The 21,338-nt window shown below is 40.4% G+C and overlaps 1 protein-coding gene across 1 annotated transcript in view; it reads left to right on the forward strand.

Moving 5' to 3' along the window:
* Window positions 1-18,385, forward strand: part of fkbp9 (FKBP prolyl isomerase 9) — a 34,919-nt gene extending 16,534 nt beyond the window's left edge. The window contains exons 8-10 of the mRNA XM_060822934.1: window positions 8,547-8,692; window positions 9,408-9,574; window positions 17,241-18,385. Coding sequence (XP_060678917.1) covers window positions 8,547-8,692; window positions 9,408-9,574; window positions 17,241-17,420 — 493 coding nt within the window. The 3' untranslated portion in view covers window positions 17,421-18,385. The remainder of the gene's footprint in view (window positions 1-8,546; window positions 8,693-9,407; window positions 9,575-17,240) is intronic.
* Window positions 18,386-21,338: the final 2,953 nt, after the last annotated feature.

The raw sequence follows: 21,338 nt of genomic DNA on the forward strand, positions 1-21,338 counted from the left end.
CCATCAGAACTCATCGCTGTAAGCACCCTGTCAGATGACATTTGCAGTCTGTATATCCAGTGAGTTATGTGTTGTGTAGAGAGCAAGCCACAGAAACATCTGTTCAGGATAGTATGGAATAAATTTGTTCTTCTCCCTTCACCTACCATCAGTCAGCTAAAGCCTCAGGTTATGGTTGTTCATTCATTTTTGTTAAGTGGGTCATGTGGAAAATAGGTGGTCTGATGGTGAAGATTTTTTATAGGCACACATGCTGACCTCATTATTTTAATTTATGAAAAACCTTTTAAACGTCAGTCCAGCTTTCAAGTGAGAATTTTCTTTCCATTGCAGCTTGTGCAGTGTTGATTTTAATTTTATTCTGTTCCTCTGCCCAGTATCATTTCAAAATCCTCAGGTAAAATGAAGTTAATGAGCAGTGAGTAAATGGATCAAGTCCTGCCATTGGAATTCACAGAATTTAGCCTCTATTTTAAATCTCTCACGCTAACCTTAATCTACATGTATTTGTACAACTTTTTAAATCATTGCAAAACAAAGTGAAATGTAAGTTGTGAGAACGAGTCAGACTGTAAAGAAATACAGATAGTGAAATAACTTCACGGATGCTGGTATGCCGTCACCAAATCGCCCTTCATTTACACATGGAGAGTCATCGCGCTGATCTGACTCTGTAAGAGCCAGCTCTCAGGATGAGTAGAACTTCTGACACTCCTGTTTATACTAGATTAACCGCCTCAGTCGGAGAACTCATTATGTCATGTCCACCTGGTTGACCTTGTTACAATCACTACAAATAGATTTTATGAATGGGCATTGGGATAGCATATGGAGTACACTGTGGGGAAATTTAATGTTATTGTCTTTGTAAGAATAGTAAAACAGAGTACTTTTTAAAAGATGTGAAAGGGGATATAAAAGTGAATTGCTGTAGCTGCTGAAAATCTGAAACAAAGAGAATGCTAGAGAAAATCAGCAAGTGTGGCAGCATCTGCAGCAAGAGAAACAGTAAATGTTTCAAGTCTGGACTTGAAATGTTAACTGTTTTTCTCTCTCCACGAGTACTGCCAGACCTGCTGACTTTCTCCAGCTTTCTCTTTTTTTGTGAAAGGGGATATGGTAGTGTAGTGGTAATGCCACTGGACTAGTAATCCAGAAAGCCAGGCTAATGCTTTACGGACACAGCTTTAAATCTTACTATAGCAGCTGGTGGAATTTAATATTTAACTGTTGTAAAAATCTGTTTCATTGATGTATTTTCGGGAAGGAAATCTGGCTCCCTCACCCTACATGTTTCTCTAGAACCACAGCAATGTTGATTCTAACTACACACTGAAATGGCCTAGCAAACCACTCAGTTCAAAGGTGTAACAAATGACCTGGGTAGTGATGTCCATGTCCCATGAAAGAATATTAATTAAAAGTTTACAGAGATATTTTGGTGTAATCATGCTGAGAGCACAAAAAGCCAGTATGCAATTGAGAAAGAAATGGCTTCTTGGCCTTTTTCTGCAAGGTTATTGAAATACAAGAATAAAGAAGTTTGCTGAAATTTTATGGTTCTTTGGTGAATTTTGTACAGTTTCAGCTTCCATGTTTAAGGAAGGATATGCATGCATTGAAGGCAATATTGCAAAAGTTCACTAGATCGGTCCTTGGAATTAGAAGGTTGTCCTATGATAATGGTTCAGGGAATTGGGTTTATGTTCTCTAGAATTTAGATCCATGAGAGGTGATTTTATTGAAACATTTAGGATTATAATGGGTTTTGAAAAGGTATTTCCCTTGGCTGGGAAATCTGTAATAACTGATGAAAGGTTTTTCCTGAAATGTTGATGCTCCTGCTCTTCGGATGCTGCCTGACTTGCTTTTTAGCCTCGGAAATTCTTAGCCCCTGGGAGGAAGTAGTTGATGAGGGTTCAAATGATGTGGCACCACTCTCTTGACTCTGATTTCCAGCATCTGCAGTCCTCACTTTCTCCTAATATACAGTAACTGTACAATTTCAGTATAAAGGGTTGATTATTTAGGACTGAGGTGAAATGAAATTTCTTTATACAAAATGTGTGAATCTTCACAATTATTGACATCAGGCACAGTCGATACACAATCATTCCATATATTTAAGGTTGACGTGGATTTTAGGTGAATCAGTGGATATTGGGAGAGGGCAGGAAAGTCGAGTTTGAAGAATCAGAGGTGCTCTGATTGAAACGTGGGATTCTTCAGGTAAATGGTGTGAGATTAATGTCTCATAGGATAGTCTAGAACTGGGGGCATAGTCTCTGAAAAAAAACTGAGATGAGAAGGAATTTCTTCTTTGGAGGCTGAGAGTCTTTGGAACCCCTGCAATAGAAAACGATGGGGGCAAAATCCTTGCTATGGCATTATGGGGAAAGGGCAAGGAAGTGGATATGGGGAATGCCATATCAGCCATAATCCTAATGAATGATGGAGCAGGCTTGAATGGGCTGAATGGCTTACTCCTTTTCCTAGTCTTATAGTCTTATGGAGTTGAAGCTAATGATCATTCATGATCCTATTTGATAGTGGAGCAGGCTCAACAAGCTCTATGATGTTTTCCTGCTCTGATTTCTTATGCCCTTAAATCACCCTGCAAACTCCTCTTTTATAATGAGTACAGCCTGATTTTGTTTTCTTTATCATATTTGTATTACTTCAATAAGCAACGGTCCAATGAATCTGCACTGTGTCCAAGAAATCACCTCACCGTGCTCTCTCTAATGCTAAGTCCAAGTACTTTAATTGTGAACTTATATAGGTTTAGCATTATATCTCTACTTCTATACATCTTGTTGCAAAAGGAATGTGAGAACAGTTGAGTATATGCAATGAGGATGAATACCATTCTGGAATGACTGAATGGCCTTTTCCATGTATGAGCTTGGATGCAGCTGTTGTTTCAAAGAGAATGTGAATTACTCAGATTCTTTGCTGATCCATTACATTTTTGAGACAAGTATACACTTGCTGTGACTGAGTCAGACGTTTAGATAATGAGTGTAAAAACCTCAGCTGTAGGTGTTTGTTCTCCTTAGCCCTTAGCTCCATGTTGAAGGATTGGTAGTGACTTGACGTCTAGCCATTTAAAAGACTAATGTTCTCAGATTCCAAAATGAGCTATGGAATACTTTAGCACTAGGCTTCATAGAATCGTGGAGGCTATTTGGCCCATCATTTCCATGCTCTGAATGATGTATCCATCTAGCATAATTCTGTCCTTACCATTGTATGTTCTGGCATATGTTCAAGTGCATATTCAACTACTTTTTAATAATGAGAATTTTTGCGGCTACCACTATTTCATGCATTGAGTTTTAAACCACCATCGTCCTTTGGAAGGGAAGTCCCTCAAAATCTGTGCTCTGAGGGTAGGGACTGCTCAGCTGAGGGTAATAGACCCTCCTGACCACTTTGTCTAGATACCTCACAATTTATACTTCAGTTGGGTCACCCTTGGCCTCTTCTGTTCCAAAGAAAACAAATCAAGCTTATCCAATCTTTCCTCAAAATACAATGAGATAAGTGATTAGAAAACCTACATTACTAATATTGGTTGTTGGGAATAATATTGGCTTAACATTAGGAAATCATCCCTACTCTTCAGATCATACTATGTCCCCTTCAGTAGGTAGATCGGTCTTTTGGTTTAGTGTAGCACCTAGTCTACTTTAAAAGCAATCATAGTCAGCAACTGCATTGAGATGCCTGACCCCTTGATCAGGAAACACCAAGACAAGTTTGACAAGAGTGATCAGGACATCAAGAATATTCTAGGCCACAAGTGCAAGGTATTCCTTAACTGGCAGCTCAACTAAAATTTGAGCATGAGGAAATAAGCTGACGGGCAACTGAAAGCCAAGGTGCCACAACAACTCCGTGACCCAAAGAATAGATTATTGGTGGAAATAGTGCAGAAAATCCAGCAACTCACCAACAATCATGACATGCACGGCTTCTTTAATGCAACCAAAGCTATCTATGGCCCGAGTACTCAGGGACCTACTGCACTTAGAGCTAAAAATGTACAGTTGCTTATCTAAAAGACAATCAAGCCTGCTGGAGAGTGCACTTTGAGGGACCTCTTCAATCAAGATGCAACCTTCAGCACAAGTATTCTTGACACCAATCCACTACTCACTACCCATTGTGATCACAGTAAACGTCCAAATCTCTGTGAGGTCAGAAAAGCCACCTGACGGATGAAAAACAAGACTTCCGGTGCAGATGGAATCCTCACTGCAGTTCTAAATTACAGAAGATAGTTTGACACACATCACAATCTCATTTTCCTTGTTTGGAAGTAAGACATCATGCCAGGTGATCTAAGGCACAACAATTGTGACCATGTTCAAGAAAGAAAACTGGTCCAATTGGAAATTAGAGGGATTTCCCTAGTATCTGCCATATCATGTGAATCCTCATCAACTACCTCCTCCCAGTGGCTAAATTAAATCTTGCCAAGTCTCAGTATGGCTTTTGCACCATCAGAATGCACAATGGACATGGTTTTTACAATGCATGAGAAATCCATGTAAAGTGTAGGGAACAGCACCAACCTGTCTACATATCCTTAGAGACAGAGTTGTACAGCATAGAAGCAGACCCTTCGGTCAAATTTGTCAATGCGGATCAGATATTAATCAAAATTAATCTAGTCCCATCTAACCCCTTCCTATTCATTTACCCATCTAGATTGCTTTTAAATGCTGTAATTGTACCAGCCTTCACCACTCCCTCTGGCAGTTCACTCCACCACCCTCTTTGTGAAAAGGTTGCGCCTTAGATCTTTTTAAATCTTTTCCCCCTCACCATAAACCTATACCCTCTAGTTCTGGACTCCCTCAACCCAGGGAAAACACCTTGTCTAATTACCCAATCCATGTCCCTCATTATTTTAGAAACCTCAATAAGATCACCTCTGAGCCTCCAACTCTCCAGGGAAAATAGCCTTAGTCTATTTAAACACTCCCTAGAGCACAAACCCTCCAACCTAGCAACATCCTTGTAAATCTAATCTGAACCCTTTCAAGAATCACAACATCCTTCCTAAAGCAGGGAGATCAGAACTGAACACCGTAATTCCAAAATTGGCCTAACCAATGTCCTGTACAGCTGTAACCTCCTAATATACTGACCAAAAAAGGCAAGTATACGAAACATCACCTTCACTATCCTGTCTACCTGTGACTCTACTTTCAAGGAACAATTAAGCTGCATTCCAAGGTCTCTTTGTTCAGCAACACTCCCCAGGACCTTACCATTTAAGTATATAAGCCCTGCCCTGATTTCCCTTTCCAAAATGCAGCATTTAACTAAATTAAACTCCATCTGCCACTCCTCGGGCCATTGGCCCATCTGATCAAGGTCCCATTGAACTCTCAGGTAACCTTCTTTTTGGTCCACTAGACCACCAGTTTAGCTGTTATCTGCAAACTTACTAACCATATCTCCTTTGTTCACATCCAAATCATTTATATAAATGATGTAAAGCAGGAGACCCTGCTCTGATCCTTGTGGCATACCTCTGGTCATGGAGCTCCAGTCCGAAAAGCAACCCACCACCACCACCCTCTCTTTCTTGCTTTCAAGTGAGTTCTGTATCCAAGGGGATAGTTCTCCCTGTTTCTCCATGTGATCCTTCGATTTCACAAAGGACATTGGTTAGGCCACTGTTGGAATATTGCGTGCAGTTCTGGTCTCCTTCCTATCGGAAAGATGTTGTAAAACTTAAAAGGGTTCAGAAAAGATCGACAAGGATGTTGTCAGGGTTGGAGGATTTGAGCGAAAGGGAGAGGTTGAATATGCTAGGGTTGTTTTCCCTGGACCTTCGGAGGCTGAGGGGTGACCTTATAGAGGTTTATAAAATCATGAGGGATATGGATAGGGTAAAAAGACAAAGTCTTTTCCCTGGGGTGGGGGAGTCCAGAAGTAGAGGGCATAGGTTTAGGGTGAGAGGGGAAAGATATAAAAGAGACTTGAGGGGCAACTTTTTCACGCAGAGGGTGGTATTTGAAGGAATGAGCTGCCAGAAGAAGTGGTGGAGGCTGGTACAATTGCAACATTTAAAGGGCATTTGGATGGGTATATGAATAGGAAGAGTTTGGAAGGATATGGGCCGATAGCTGGCAGGTGGGACTAGATTGGGTGGAGTATCTGGTCAGCATGGACGAGTTGGACCGAAAGGTTCCATACTTTACATCTCTATGACTCTAAGGCAACTCTGTCAACTGTGAGGGATTGTGGAATATCTTCCTTAAATTCAGCTGCCCACAGAAATTCATCACCATTCTCTGTCTGCTTCATGATGACACCAACAGATCCACTGCAGACCCAATACGAATGCAAACGGGGATCAAGCTTGTTGTGTGATTACATGAACAATCTTCTCCATCTTCCTTCCTTCAACATCTCACTTCATTTCCATGACGCTCCCCCTCCCAGGAGTGGAGCTACCGTACAGCACAAGTGGGAAACTATTCAAACTTCACCTTAGCCAGAACCAAGACACTCCAACTTCTGTCATCGAGCTGCAGTATGCAATATCTGTGTGTGTGCACACACAGAGAGTGAACTACAAACCATTGTCAATGCATTTATCAAAACGTATGAGAAAATTGTCCTCGGACTAAGCATCTGGTGAACAAAGAATCTCTACAATTTCACTCCTACTCCATGTCACAGCCCCTCCTCCAACATCAACATTTGTGGCGAGCCCCTGAGAACGTGCATAATTTCCCATGGCTCGGGAACCTCCGCTTGGTGTGAGCAGGTATCAATGAATTCCATTGTTGACTCCAATGTGCCAGTGCAGCCTTTGAACGCCTGAGGAATAGAATGTTCTATGTCTGAGACTTGACCTCAAACCCAGCACCACATTCATGATCTACAGAGGAACTCGTGGTCCCCACCCTCTTGTATGCATCAGAAATATGGATCCCATACATTAGACACCTGAAATCCCTGGAAGGTTATCAATAGCGCTGTCGTCGCAAACTCCTGAAAATCCACTGGCTGAATAGGTGTACCAATGTGACTGTTCTCTTCCAGGCCAACATCTGCAGCATTGAGGACCAGCTGTGATCAATAGGCCACATTTTCCTCATGTCCAGCACAAGACTGCCTTAACAAATACTCTACTCTGACCTCCGCAATGGTAAACAATTTCTCGGAGGGCAGAGGAAATGTTACATGAACTTCCTGGAAGCGTTGCTAAACAAATTAACATCCTAACTGATATGGGAATTGCTTGCCCTAGCATAAACTGAAGAGGAAACATCCAAGAAGGCACCAATGAATTGAATATCATCAAATGGAGCTCATGGAGATAAAGTGCGAGCAGTGGAAAGAGCATGCAGAATCTAGAACGCCCCTACCCCGCTATTCAAGCAAATCATCCTGAACCTGAGTGCCTGCCAAAAAACCAAACAGCATTCAATAGACAACCCTTTGATTGTATAGAATGCCTTCAACACTGCATTGAAGTTCCAGCCTAGATTAATTAGATTCCCTATAGTGCGGAAATAGACCCCTCGGCCCAACAAGTCCACACCAACTTTCCGAAGAGTAACCCGCCCAGACCCATTCCCCTACTAATGCACCTATCACTATGGGCAATTTAGCATGGCCAAATCATCTGACCTGCACATCTTTATACTGTGGGAGGGAACCGCAGCACCCGGAGGAAACCTGGGCAGACACTGGGATGATGTGCAGACTCCACGCAGACAATTGCCCTGGTCCCTGGCACTGCGACAACTGAGCCACCATGTCAAAGTTTTTGGAGCAAAGCCTCGATGTATGACTGATTTGGAAACAGGAGTTCTGTTGGTAGACTGAACAAACCAAGGCAGTTTTTCTCGAATTGGAATATTGGTTTCTGTCCTGGAATTTCTAACACACCGATTACCCAATTTTTGGATAAGATATTTTCATTCCTATTCTCTCTTTCACCCCTGCCTTCATCCACTCTCAAATTAGACAACCACTGATCAATGTCCGAAGGCAGGTTATTTGTCACCTGAACTACATAAATACGTAAGGGTTTGGCAGTTAGAAATGTAAGCTGCTGTTTTTTTTTAAATTGTTTAACATTTGTGAGCTTTGCTGACAAAGCCAGCATTTGTTGTCCATCATTAATTGTTCTTTTAATTAAGTGACTTGTTAGATCATTTAGAAAGCAAGTAAGAGTCAATTACATAACTATGGACTGAAGTCACAGGGAAGGATGGCAAATCTTATTCCCTAAAGTGAAATCAACTAAATTTTATTTTTCATGACAATTAATGGTAGCTTCATGATACCATTACTAACACTACGTTTATATTCCTGATTTATCAACTCAACCTATGTCCCCATTCTGACCTCTGGTTTATTTGTCCAGTGATATTATCAATATGCCACTAATTCTTGCTGACTCATCCAATTCAGCTTTGTTTGTGTTTTCATTTTTGTTTTAGCTTCATATATTAACCACTGACAGAATGTTAGAGTTGTTATTTATGTAAAGTTGCATTTTCTTTCAGACACAACTATGGAAAAACGTACAATGTTGTTCTGGGTTCTGGTCAAGTGGTCGTAGGGATGGACATGGGTCTGACCAATATGTGTGTTGAAGAGAAACGAACCATCATTATCCCACCTCATCTGGGTTATGGAGAGAGCGGAATTGGTACATATATTCCACTGCTATTGTTGCGTTTAAAAACCTTAAGTATAAGAACACAAGCTATGGATTTTGCTGTGAATAGTTTAATAATTGGTTGTAACAAAAATGACCTAGATGAAAACTCTTTAGCTGTAACTGATTATGTGGCCTCTATAGTCAGTCCCACTGTTGACCAAAGTGTTACTAGCACATTGCAGTGGGTCTGGAGCTAAATGGAGGTCAGACCAGGTAAGGATGGCAGATTTCCTTTCCTGAAGGACATCAGTGAACCATTTAGTTTTTATAACGATTGATAGATACAGTGCCAATAGACCTCCTTTTCATTCTAAAATTTTATTGAAGTCAAATTTCATTATTTGCCATGTTCCTACCCGGAGGATTGTCTGGGGTTCTGAACCACTCATTCAGTGACATTACTGCTATGCCACTGACTCTCCAAACTCTGGACTTTTGGCAGCACTAAAATCTAGAATTTATGACATTTTTTTCTATTCCAGCCTTCACTACATTATAGTAGTAAATGAGTCGCTGGATGTCCTTTTTTTTTATCTTGTTCATCCCATGAATCCCAACCAGGGCTGTAGGATGAGGTGAATTGTCTTTGGTCATTATGAAGACATGCTGGAACTTAAAATGACACTTTGAAGAATGAAGTGTGAAGAAAGATAATGTTTGATGGTGACATGGCTACATTAACTATTGTGATTCTATCTTGCAGCTGGAGAGGTACCGGGCAGCGCTGTGCTCATCTTTGACGTTGAGCTGGTAGAACTTGTCTCAGGTCTTCCAGAGGGCTATATGTTCGTTTGGACTACTTCACAAGTGTCTCCTGATCTCTTCCGAGAAATCGACAAAGACAAAAACAAGGAAATTTGTCTAGAAGAGGCAAGATTATTAATGGCTTTTAATGGTGAAATCTTACAGATTTAGGTAGCGTGTGCATGCATTTTTAAGAGGAAGGTGTTGATAGTAGCGATGATAGTTTTGGGGGGTTTTGAGGTTGTGGATGTGGAGTGGTGGGTGGTGTTTTTGAGGAGAGGTGAAAAAGGGCAGTTGTGAGAGTTTTCATAAAGTGGGTGAGGATGGATTTGTTTGGTAGGAGCTGTGGGAAAGGGGAATTGTGGATGTCTGAAAGTGCATTTAGGTGAATTTAGCAACAGGGCTGTTCAGGGACCTGGCTAATATTGGTTATGTGTGTGTGCAGAGGGGAGTATATGAGGAAGAGGAGGTTCTGGGGGGTATAGGCAAGTAAAACTTTCGCTGATCAGTGGTAATCCTAAAACAAAGTGGTTTTGAGCATTTGGCATATTTTTATTTTTACAAAAGGTCTTAGTTACAGATGCAACTGAAGGCATGTTCTGTTTGTAAATGTGGTGGAGTAAATAGGTCTGTTCAAAACAATAAGAGAAAATAATTATACTGTCTATATTTCTTGCAACTCGGTCAATGATATTAAGAGGTGTTATTACAGTCTTGCCAGAATTAGTACATGGCAGGAAGTGTAGAACCTAATATTCATTCCACCAAATAGAAACTCCTCTCCGAGACAGAGAAGGAACTTTCCAGGAGAAGTGCTTTAAAGTTTTTGTTCATATTTTGAGAGTACACCGTTCTATGAGTTGCTTGATGGGGCAACAGTAGAAAAAGCATGAGCACAGCATTAAAAAGCATCAATACATGGGTAAATGATGGCCTATTATCACTGGGCTGTTAATTTAGAGACCAAGATAATGTTCTGCCCACCTGGGTTTGAATCTTGCCATGGTAGATGATGGAATTTCAGTTCAATAAAAATCTGAAAGTCGAATGATGACCAGTTGTCAGGAAAAACCCAGCTAGTTCACTAATGTCTTTTAGAGAGGGAAGCTGCCTTCCTTACCTGGTCTGACCTACATGTGACTGCAGACTCCCAGCCATGTAGTTGGCACTCAACTGCCTCTAGGTAATTGGGGATGGACAACAAATACTGGCCTAACCAGCAACACCATGTCCTATGAATGATTTAAAAAAAACCTTTCATAAGCACAGGATATCTCTGAGTGCTTTAGAATCAATCATAGAAATTGTTGAATCTTACTACACATAAAGGGGCCATTTGTTTCCTGCCAATTCTTTGAAAGAGTTCCCTCCCTTTCTATTAGAGTCATAGGATAATATAGCGTGGAAATGGCCCCTTCAGCCCAAACTGGTCAATGCTGACCATGTGCCCACACAGCATCCATGTACATATCCAAATGTTTTTTAAATCTTACTACTGCACCTGTCTTAACCACTTTTTCTGGCAGCCCATTCCATATACGCACCACTCCCTGTGTGAAGAAGTTGCCCCTCAGGTCCTTCCTAATCTTTCCCCTCTCGTCTTAAACCTATATCTTCTAGTTTTCAATTCCCCGTTCCTGGGAAAAAAGACCATATGCATTCATCCTATCTATACCCCTCATGATGTTATGCTCTTCAATAAGGCCACCTACGTTTCAAGGAATAAAGTCCTATCCTGGCCAACCTCTCCCTATAACTTAGGCCCAGGGCTCATGCCCGAAATGTCGATTCTCCTGCTCCTTGGATGCTGCCTGACCTGCTGCGCTTTTCCAGCAACACATTTTCAGCTCTGATCTTCAGCATCTGCAGTCCTCACTTTCTCCTAGTCATGGCAACATCCTTGTAAACCATCTTTGAACTTTTCCAGTTTAACTTTATCTTTCCTATAACAAGGTGACCAAAACCGTATACAATACTCCAACTGCGGCCTCACCAGCGATTAATTCAACTGTAAAATAACATCCCAACTCTTATACTCATTGCCTTGACTGATAAAGATCAGCATGCTAAATACCTCCTTCATCACCCTGCCTACCTGTGACACTGTTTTCAAAGAACTCTGTACTTGTAATCTTGGGTACTTCTGTCCCACAACACTCCTCAGGACCTTACCATTTACTGTAGAAGTCTTTGGTTTGACTTTCCAAAATGCAACACCTCACACTTATCTATATTGAATTGCATTTGCCCATCTTCAGCCCACTTCCCCATCTGATCAAGATCCCTCTGTAATTTTTGATAACCTTTCTCGCTATCAAGATACCTCCTAATTTTGTATCATCCACAAACTTATGAATCATGCTTTCTACATTCACATCCTGATCACTTCTGTAAAGAACAAATAACAAAGGTCCCAGCACTGATTCCCTGTGACACGTCACGAGTCACAGACTTCCTGTCCAAGAAACAACCTTCAACCATCACCCTTTGATTCCTACCATTGAGCCTACCATTTTGAATCCAATTAATTAACTCTCCTGAGATCCCATGCAACCTAACCTTCATGGCTAGCCTGCTGTGCGGGACCTTGTCAAAGGCCTTACTAAAGTCCATGTAGATAAATCCACTGTCCTTCATTCATCTATCCACATGGTTACCTCTTTGAAAAACTCTGAAAGATTTGTCAGATGTGACTTCCAGTGTACAAATGCATGCTGGTTATCCCAAATTAGACCTTGACTATCCAAATGTTGGTTTTATCCCTCCGTATCCTCTCCAACAACTTGCCTGTTACTGATGTCAGGCTCACTGGCCTGTAGTTTCCTGGCTTGTCTTTGCTACCTTTCTGAAGCAATGGAACAACATTAACCATCCTCTAGCCTTCCAGAACTTCACCAGTAGCTAAAGATGAAGCAAAGATCTCTGTCTGCAATTTCTTCCCTAGCTTCCCACAACATCCGAGGATGGACTTGATCAAGCCCAGGGGATGTATCCACCTTAATGTACTTTAAGGCTATAAAATCTCCTCTCTAGTATGTATGCAGTCCAAAACATCTCTATTTATTTCCCTTATTTTCTTAGCATCCGTGATTCTCTCCTCAGTAAACACTGAGGAAAATATTCATTAAGAATCTCTCCCATCTCCTGTGGCTCCACACATAGACAGCTATGCTGATGTTTAAGAGGACCTATTCTCTCCCTAGCCACTCTTTTACTTTTGATGTAGCTATAGAACCTCTTGGGATTATATTTACCCTTATCTGCCAGATCCATCTCCTGCCCCCTTTGTGCTCTTCTGATTTCTCTCTTAAATAAGCTCCAACACTTTTTGTAGTCATCTGGAGATTCACTTGAGGCTGATAGCTTAAACCCAATGTATGTCTTTTTCTTTTTCTGACCAGAACACAATACTTCTCAACACCCAGGGATACCTAAACCTGCCAGTTTTTCCCTTCACCGTAACGGGGACATACAGTCACTGGACTCTTGATATGATGCTTTTAAAAGCCTCTAATTTGCCAGTCGGTCCTTTTCCTTCAAACAGATTCATCCAATCGACCTCTGCTAGATCCTGCTTAATGGCCCTAAATTGATCCTGCTCTTAATCTATGGACATGTCCTGTCTTTATTTATAACTATGTTAAAACTAAGAGTTTTGGTCACAGGATCCAAAGTGCTCTCCACCTGACACTTCAGTCACTTGTTGGACCTTGCTTTCTAAGAGGAGGTCCAGTGTTGCCCTCTACATATTGATTAGGAAACTTTCTTTGATATATTTGACAAATTCTACCCCATTCGGGCCTTTTACACTTTGGCTGAGTCAATACAGGGGCAATTAAAATCTCCAACCAATACTACTCTATTACTCCTACAGTTATCTAAATCTCTCTACACATCTGCTCCTTTAATACCTGCTGGCTATTTGGGTCTCTATAATAGAGTCCCAACAAAGTGACCATCCATTCTTGTTTTTAAGTATGGCCTCATTTGATGACCCCCTTAAGAACATCCCCTCTCAGCACTGTTGTTATGTCAAAAGGGCAACTCTCCCTCCTCACTTACTTGTACTTTTGTCATGCCTGTAGGTTCTGAAACCTGGAACGTTGAGCATCCAGTCTCTCAGCCATGTTTCTGTTATGGCTTTAATGTTACTTTATATCCATGCATTTTTCCACTTCCAAATATTTAAAGTGCATGTGGAAAAGTATGAGAAGCATACAATACAGCATTTATGTAGCTTTATCTCATGTTTTTTCTGCCAAATAACTATTTTCAAAAATGTTCAAGTAATACGATCCTGAACTGTCTCACCCAGTTGATATTATGTAGTCCTTTTCTTTGTGAAAGTTCTCTCAGCTGGATATCAGGAAGAGTGAAATCATTGCGCAAGATTTAACTAGGGTTTGGGAGTTGAAGGCATGGAACAACCACAGCGGAACTGGGTCAGATCCTGACCCCATCGCACCGTAGGTGCACTTTACCAGCAGTAGTACAGCATGTAAGAGGCTGACCATCTCAAAGAGGTTGGTAGCTGACTTACAGTTGCGAAAGCCTATTAAAGAAGATTTTATGTTAAGGTTAAATAAGTGAAGTGACCGAGCAGCAGGACAGGAGGGAAAGTCACATGGCAAGTCGGGGTTGGGGGGAGTAGTGGTCATGGTGGTGGCTGTGGGTACAGAAGGTATTACTTAAGGCCTCCAGTGACCTTCTTGTTAGGGTTTTCCCTGGCTCAGTTCTCATAGTCTCTCGCATTTCTCGGTGGCAACCCTCCTGGTGGTGCTGACAATGTTTCAGAACTACAAAAAAGGCCTTAATTAGTTGAGAGGTACAGATAGAAGCCAAATAGGAAGCTACTTGTTGTAAAATAGCTGAGCAGGTTCCACTACTGGTATTTCAATGTTTAGGTCTGATTTTTACACCGATGTCCTTGTAAAATTTACCCAACTGTTTGTGGGTCCCTTTCACAAACTCTGATTCTTAGCTACCAATTTCATCCCCCTCATGCTGACTGTTTGAGGTTGAACCAAAATGTTTGCAACTTTGCTGTCACATTTTTACCAAGGTGAGCTTCCAAAAAGTCTGTTTTGAACTCTATACTATTTCCTAATTATGCTTCTGTCTCAACTCATCTGCACTTGAAACCTTCACCCTTGTCTAGGTATCCAATTACCTCTGGACTTGGCTATTTCAATGTGCTTCTAGCTAACTGTCTGAATTCTACCCTCCACCAATTTGAGATTATCCAAAACTCTTGTTCATATCTTAACTCTCACCTAACTCTGGGGAGGTGATGGTCTTGTGATATTATCGCTGGACTGATAATCCAGAAACCCAAGTAATGTTCTGAGGACCTAGGTTTGAATCCTACCATTGCAGATGGTGGAATTTGAATTCATTAGAAAAAAATCTGGAATTAAGAATCTGATGACAATCGTGAAACTATTGTCAATTGTTGGAAAAAAACATCTGGATGACTAATGTTCTTTAGGGAAGGAAATTGTCATCCTTACCTGGTCTGGCCTACATGTGACTCCAGAACCACAGCAATATGGTTGACTCTTAACCATCCTCTCATGCCCTCATCCTGTGAATGAATAAAAAAGACAAGTGCCATTCACTTGTCACCCCTGTGCTTGCTGATCTGTATTTCTTTTATTAGATTAGATTCCCTATAGTGTGGAAACAGGCCTGTCGGCCCAATCAGTCCACACCGACCCTCTGAAGATTAAGCCACCCATACCCATTTCCCTCTGACTAATGCACCTAATGGCCAATTCATCTGACCTGCACATCTTTGGACTGTGGGAGGAAACCAGAGCACCTGGAGAAAACCCACGCAGACACGGGGAGAATGTGCAAATTCCACATAGATAGTCGCCCGAGGCTGGAATCGAACCTGGGACCCTGGTGCTGTGAGGCAGCAGTGCTAACCTATTGGCTTGTGCTCAAGCATGATTAAGTGATTAAAAGTCATGTTTTCAAATCCCTCCAAGATTTTGCTCCTCACTGTATATGTAATCTCCTCCAGCCCCAAAACCTCCAAGATATCTGCCCTCTGTCAATTTTTGGCTATCCCAATTTTAATCGCTCCACTGTTGATCACCATTCTTTCGGGGGTGGAAGGCCCAAGGTCTGGGATTTTCTCCCTTGACATTTCGTTTTTCTTCTTCTTTTAAGATACTCCTTAAAATCTAAGTCTTCGACCAAGATTTTGATCCTAATATCACCTTGTGGTATGATGTCAAATTGTTTTCAATAATGGATTTGTGAAGCACCTTGGAATATTTTACTTCTTTAAAGGTGCCCTGTAAATATGCTTTGTTGTTGAAGTGTTGTCATTGTTATAAATAGGAACATACGTATAGGCCAGGACACTGAGGAGGACTCCTTTATTTGTTCTAATATATACTCTTAACACTCACTGCTGACTAGAAAGCTGTTAGAAACAACTGTGAATGCAAACATGACCCATACTGCAGACTCTTGTGCATGCACAACTATTCCTGACATCTTTCCAGCCAGTGACAAGAGCATCATTGAAGTTTTTAAAAATCTCCACAAAATGTGGTATTGGAGCACAAGAGAATTCTAATTACTGTGATTGCATAAGGTATGAACAGATGTGAGCAGAGGCTGGTTGCAAAGTCTTTAAATATTTTGATTCCGGTAACTAGGATGGGGCTGCATGATTAGTACAAAAAAAATCTCTGAAGTGTTTCATGTTTAGAAATATAATACATGTAATGTTTCAGAATTATACAATTGTTGCTTCCTAAGGGTTTCTTGTGGAGCTCAAACTTGGGTTGGAAAGGCTTTGTGCAGTGAGTTTGTCTGCAGTCCACTTTGTTCAGTTAGTGGTTATTGGGAGTCTTAATCTTAGGGTCATGGCTTCAAGTCCAACATTGGATCGTGATTTTCTTACTTATCACTGAAGAAAGATATGTAACTGAATGAATGTGTATTTGCTTTGTAAAGAAACAATTTTTTTTTCACTAAAGATGAACTCCTATTTCCAGCAATTCAACAGATAGATTTCTTAAATTGGATCAGTGTAGGAGTTCATCTTTGTCTAAAAATCTTATAGTGATAAAATTTGACGGTTAACAATGTTGGGAAAAAAATTAAAATAATTTAATAGCATTATTCTTGCCATTACAATAATATGAATTTTAAAATGGCTGCTTATTTTCTTCTATTAATTGATTATGTTGTAAAGGGAAAACAGCTTGCACAAAACATAAGACATAGAAAGAAGACACTAATGGAAACAAATTGCTGAATCTTGATTTCCAAAAGCTGATTAGTTGGGATTGTTGGGGGAAAAAAAATGTGAAAATCTAAAACAGAGGTGCACTTCAAAGCATCACTCTAAACCATCAGATTGGCACTAACACCGTAACTGCACATGTGCAGTAAATACTCGCTGTAGTGTTGTGACACAAGTAAACACAACCTTTTGGATAATACATAGAATCTTTTGTATCCATTTGCTTAATGTTTTGTTTTAAGTTGAGCGCCTTCTACAATGAAATGCTGCCTTAACAGGCAGTGCTATCTTGGTACTACCATTGGCAGAAATAACTGAGACTTAGTGCTGAATTCTACAAAGCATGACTTGAACCAATGACTTTCTAACTCAAGACAGGAATGCTATTCTCTGAGTCAAAACTCATGCTTTGAAAAACAAAACACCTTGCTTTATTTTTCAGCATAAGTGGTGTGAGTAATAGCTTTGGTCAGCTCTTTTTGTTTTTATGATTTGTTATAAAATCTACTACTTTCCTTCTTGCAGTTCTCCGAATATATCCTCATGCAAGTGGAGAGTGGACAGGGGAAACTGGCCCCTGGTTTTCCACCAGACAAAATCATAGAGAACATATTTTCCAATCAGGATCGGAACGGAGATGGCAATATAAGTGCAGATGAGTTCAAATTGAAGGAAGAGGAGACCAATCATCATGATGAACTATAAGGTCAAGTGTACACATCTATGTTGAGTGGAAAAGTAAAGAGTTAACCTGTGGTTTGTTGGTTGGGAGGTAGGTTTTGCCCATTTCCCATTTTGGAACTTAAATATAAAACTTAATTGGTGACATTGAAAGCCCTGATTTGAAATTTATATTTTGGATGGAGGAGTCACTCACTCCTGAGCGTAGTTGATCCATGGTGTTTCACCTTTAAACAGTGTTCTTTGAATTTTAGTCTATCTTAATAAGGAGAAATGTTTCCTCATCTTATACGCTCCAAATTTGTTTTACCTGAACTATTTTATCATTTCACGTGCAGTTCAGAAACAATCAACAATCACAACTTTGTGCCAAAAGATTTAAATTTTCCATTAGTATGTAAAAGCATATCATGCAGCTTAATTATAATTTTTTTTAGTCTGTCAATCAATCATTATTCAATGAGAGGCGGTCAGATATTATATCCTGAGTGACCAGGAATGATTGCTAGTATGCAACACATCAGTAGAAAGCAGAGACTCAGTGCCTTTGCCTAACACATGACTTAAGATGCATAATTTTGTTAGAATTTACACGCCCTCCATCCATAAAATGAATGTAGGGAGGAAAAGCATGGTAGCAGTTGCAATGGGTCTGACTCTGTGAGGCATTTTCTCAAAGTAGGCACTTGTATTCAGCTTCCTAAACTTAGTAAATGAGTAATGGATGTAGCCTTTAAATGATGGTATGCACCTCCAACAATATAAGTTCCCAAAACTGGATCACAACCTGCAATGACCGACTCGTATTGCTCGCAATATCAACTATGAAATCATGATTCAGGTGATACAGTCCGTCAATCAGCTGTGAGCCCAAATTGACGTACACATGCAGTAATTTCTTTTTGCCTTAGTTCAATGGATGCAGTGTAATGAATTTGGCTTGATCACGGTCTACAGAATAGTAAGTGAATAAAGCATTGATGTCAGTTCTCCAGCTTCCCCCCACTTTGCTTTCATTTTGAAATCATATTAATTTTCAAGTTTAATAATTCTGGGAAGCAATACTGTAAGAGTAAACTCACTGCCTATTGAAATGTGGAATTGTCACTTCAAGGCCCACCAGACGGTGAAAGCATTGGAGGAGTACACTGCTCATATTGTAGTTGTGATGACATGTAATATGATGTCTAAAGGTATGCATCATTTTACATTTCTTTCCCATATCCCAAGGTTTTGGGCTGTGTTCCCATCCTCCAACCTGAAAACAATACTAGAACAAAGATTCAAAAAAATTTGCTTTAAAAAAAATTAACATTAAGCATACCCAATTGTATATCATCTTAACAGACTAATGCCAAATGAACACATATGGAAAACAAGCTGCTAGTGTTGTGGCTGATAATTTAATTTGCAAATATATTCTTTGTTGCTGCAGTGCTACAGTGAAAGAACAAGGGAGTTGGACTAAAGGAATAGTAATTTCAAAGAGCCATTACAGGCTTGAGGGCTGAATGATCCCTGTGTTTTAAGATTCCATTTTTCATAAAACACTTCCTCTTGTGCACATTAGTGTTAGAGTCATAGAGATGTACAGCACAGAAACAGACCCTTCGGTCCAAGCCAACCAGCACTTGGCCCATAGCCCTCTAAACCCTTCCTATTCATACACCCATCCAGATGACTTTTAATGCTGTAATTGTACCAGCCTCCACCACTTCCTCTGGCAGCTCACACACACACACACCACCTTCTGCGTGAAAAAGTTGCCCCGTAGGTCCCTTTTATATCTTTCCCCTCTCACCCTAAACCTACACCCTCTAGTTCTGGACTCTCCCATCCTAGGGAAAAGGACTCATGATTTTTAAGATCACCCCTCAATCTTTGACTCTCCAGGGAAAATAGTCCCAGTCTGTTCAGAATTTTCCAATTGCTCAGTTACCTCCAACCCTTGTAACAACCTTGTAAATCTTGTCTGAACCCTTTCAAGTTTCACAACAACCTTCCGATAGGGAGGAAACCAGAATTGCGTGCAATATTCCAACAGTGGCCTAACCAATGTCCTGTACATACGCAACATGACTTCCCAACTCCTCAGTACTCTGACCAAAGAAGGAAAGCCTACCAAAAGCCGCCTTCACTATCCTATCTACTTGTGACTCAACTTCTAAGGAATTATGAACAAGGTCGCTTTGTTTAGTAACACTCCATGGGACTTTACCATTAAGTGTAAGTACCGTTAACTGCTCTGATTTGCTTTTCCAAAATGCAGCACTTCACATTTATCTAAATTAAATCAAAATCCATCTGCTTTTCATTTTTCTGTGACTCTTGTGAAATAAATGTACAGATGAAACTAACAGTGAAATCTGTTCTCAGTTCTTGCTATAGTGCAGCCACAACAGATGAGACCTCTACAACTAGTTGTAATTTATTTCGAGAACACAAAAATCAGGTCACAAACCATTAGTGTTGGTTGTCTTATTTCTGGACTTATTCTGTAATTCTCTAGTGGGGTTCTCATAGCTCTAATTATTTCTCAATTATTCTCAATAATCTGATGGCTACTCTCAAAAGAACTGTTTTTCTTTTACTAATGGAAGAACTGGTTAGCTCATTTGGGGCTTGGATAGCATGAACAATAAAGTCCTGCATCCTCTACTGAAGACGTCTATTACAAATTCAAGGTAATTTGAGAATTTATGGTGAGTAGAGGGTACATGAGGAAAAACCTTTATATCCAGAGGGTGGTGGGTGTCTGGAATTCATTGCCCAGCTTGGGGATGGAGGCAGAAACCCACAAACCATTTAAAAGAAATCTTGATCTGCACCTGAAATGTTGTAATTTGCAAGCCTATGAACCAAGTGCTGGTAATTGGAATTAGAATGGGCACAGGTTTATTTAACTTGCATAGACACATTGGGCCGAATTATAGCACAGAAAGGGGTCATTCCCCTATAGTTATATAGGGATGTAATTCTATATGTAAAGCCCTAGATGGCTAACGAATGAAATAGAAGCTAAGTGTTGGAGAAATGTGGCAGTTCTGGCAGCATCTATGGAGCGAGAAAGAGTTACTGTTTTGGTTCTGATATCTGGTCATATTGGACTTGAACCATTAACTGTTTTTTCTCTCTCCACAGCTGTTGCCAGACCTGCTGAGTTTCTCTAACTCTGTTTTTATTTCAGATCTCCAGCATACTCAGTGATTTGTTTTTTTTCTAGTGTATGGATCAGATTGATGCCAACAGCAATAGGTTTAACTCCTGTTCTGGCAGTAGTCTGAGGGTCTGTCTCCTTGTTGTACCTGTTGTGAAATGCCATGACATTTTCCCATAGTTTAGTGAATAGTCATTACGGATCTACGTTTGACAGAGTAATCAAAAAACAACTTGCTAATCATAACCAGTCAAAAGCTGAACATCACTTTCCAATTGGAAGCCAAGAGTTTGAAGCATATGTAAAGATGGAGTTTTCTCAAGAAAGCTTAGCTCTTTCCCTCATTGTAACTAGCTTCTGTTAAACAATTTGTTCCTAATCTGTAGAGTTTATCAACTGCAGGGAAAATAAATTTGTTGCTGTTTGATTCCATGTAATTCAAGTCATGGAAGGACTGTCCTTTCTAAAACCAAAAATGTAGCCAATTGTTAGCCTAGCAAGATTGGAACAGCCCTAAACTTCGTGCTTCACATCATCTGAATATTCATTATGGACTTGAAAGATCCACAGAACATTTGGCAGCATCAATATTCTTTATCATCTAACTGTGATACATCCTGAGCAGTTGTCTTCAACAATGTCTTTTGCTTAATCATCACTTACTGGACCGGGGTGTTTGAACACAGATCTGTTGCTATCAGAATCCTGTTCTCTGGGACTCCACTCTGCAGCTCCAATGTAGAATTTGAAAGCCCCATTCAAGGCTTCATAGTGCTGTCATTCCA

The sequence above is a fragment of the Hemiscyllium ocellatum genome, chromosome 4 (genome assembly GCF_020745735.1).
Source record: "Hemiscyllium ocellatum isolate sHemOce1 chromosome 4, sHemOce1.pat.X.cur, whole genome shotgun sequence".
NCBI classification, from domain to species: domain Eukaryota; kingdom Metazoa; phylum Chordata; class Chondrichthyes; order Orectolobiformes; family Hemiscylliidae; genus Hemiscyllium; species Hemiscyllium ocellatum.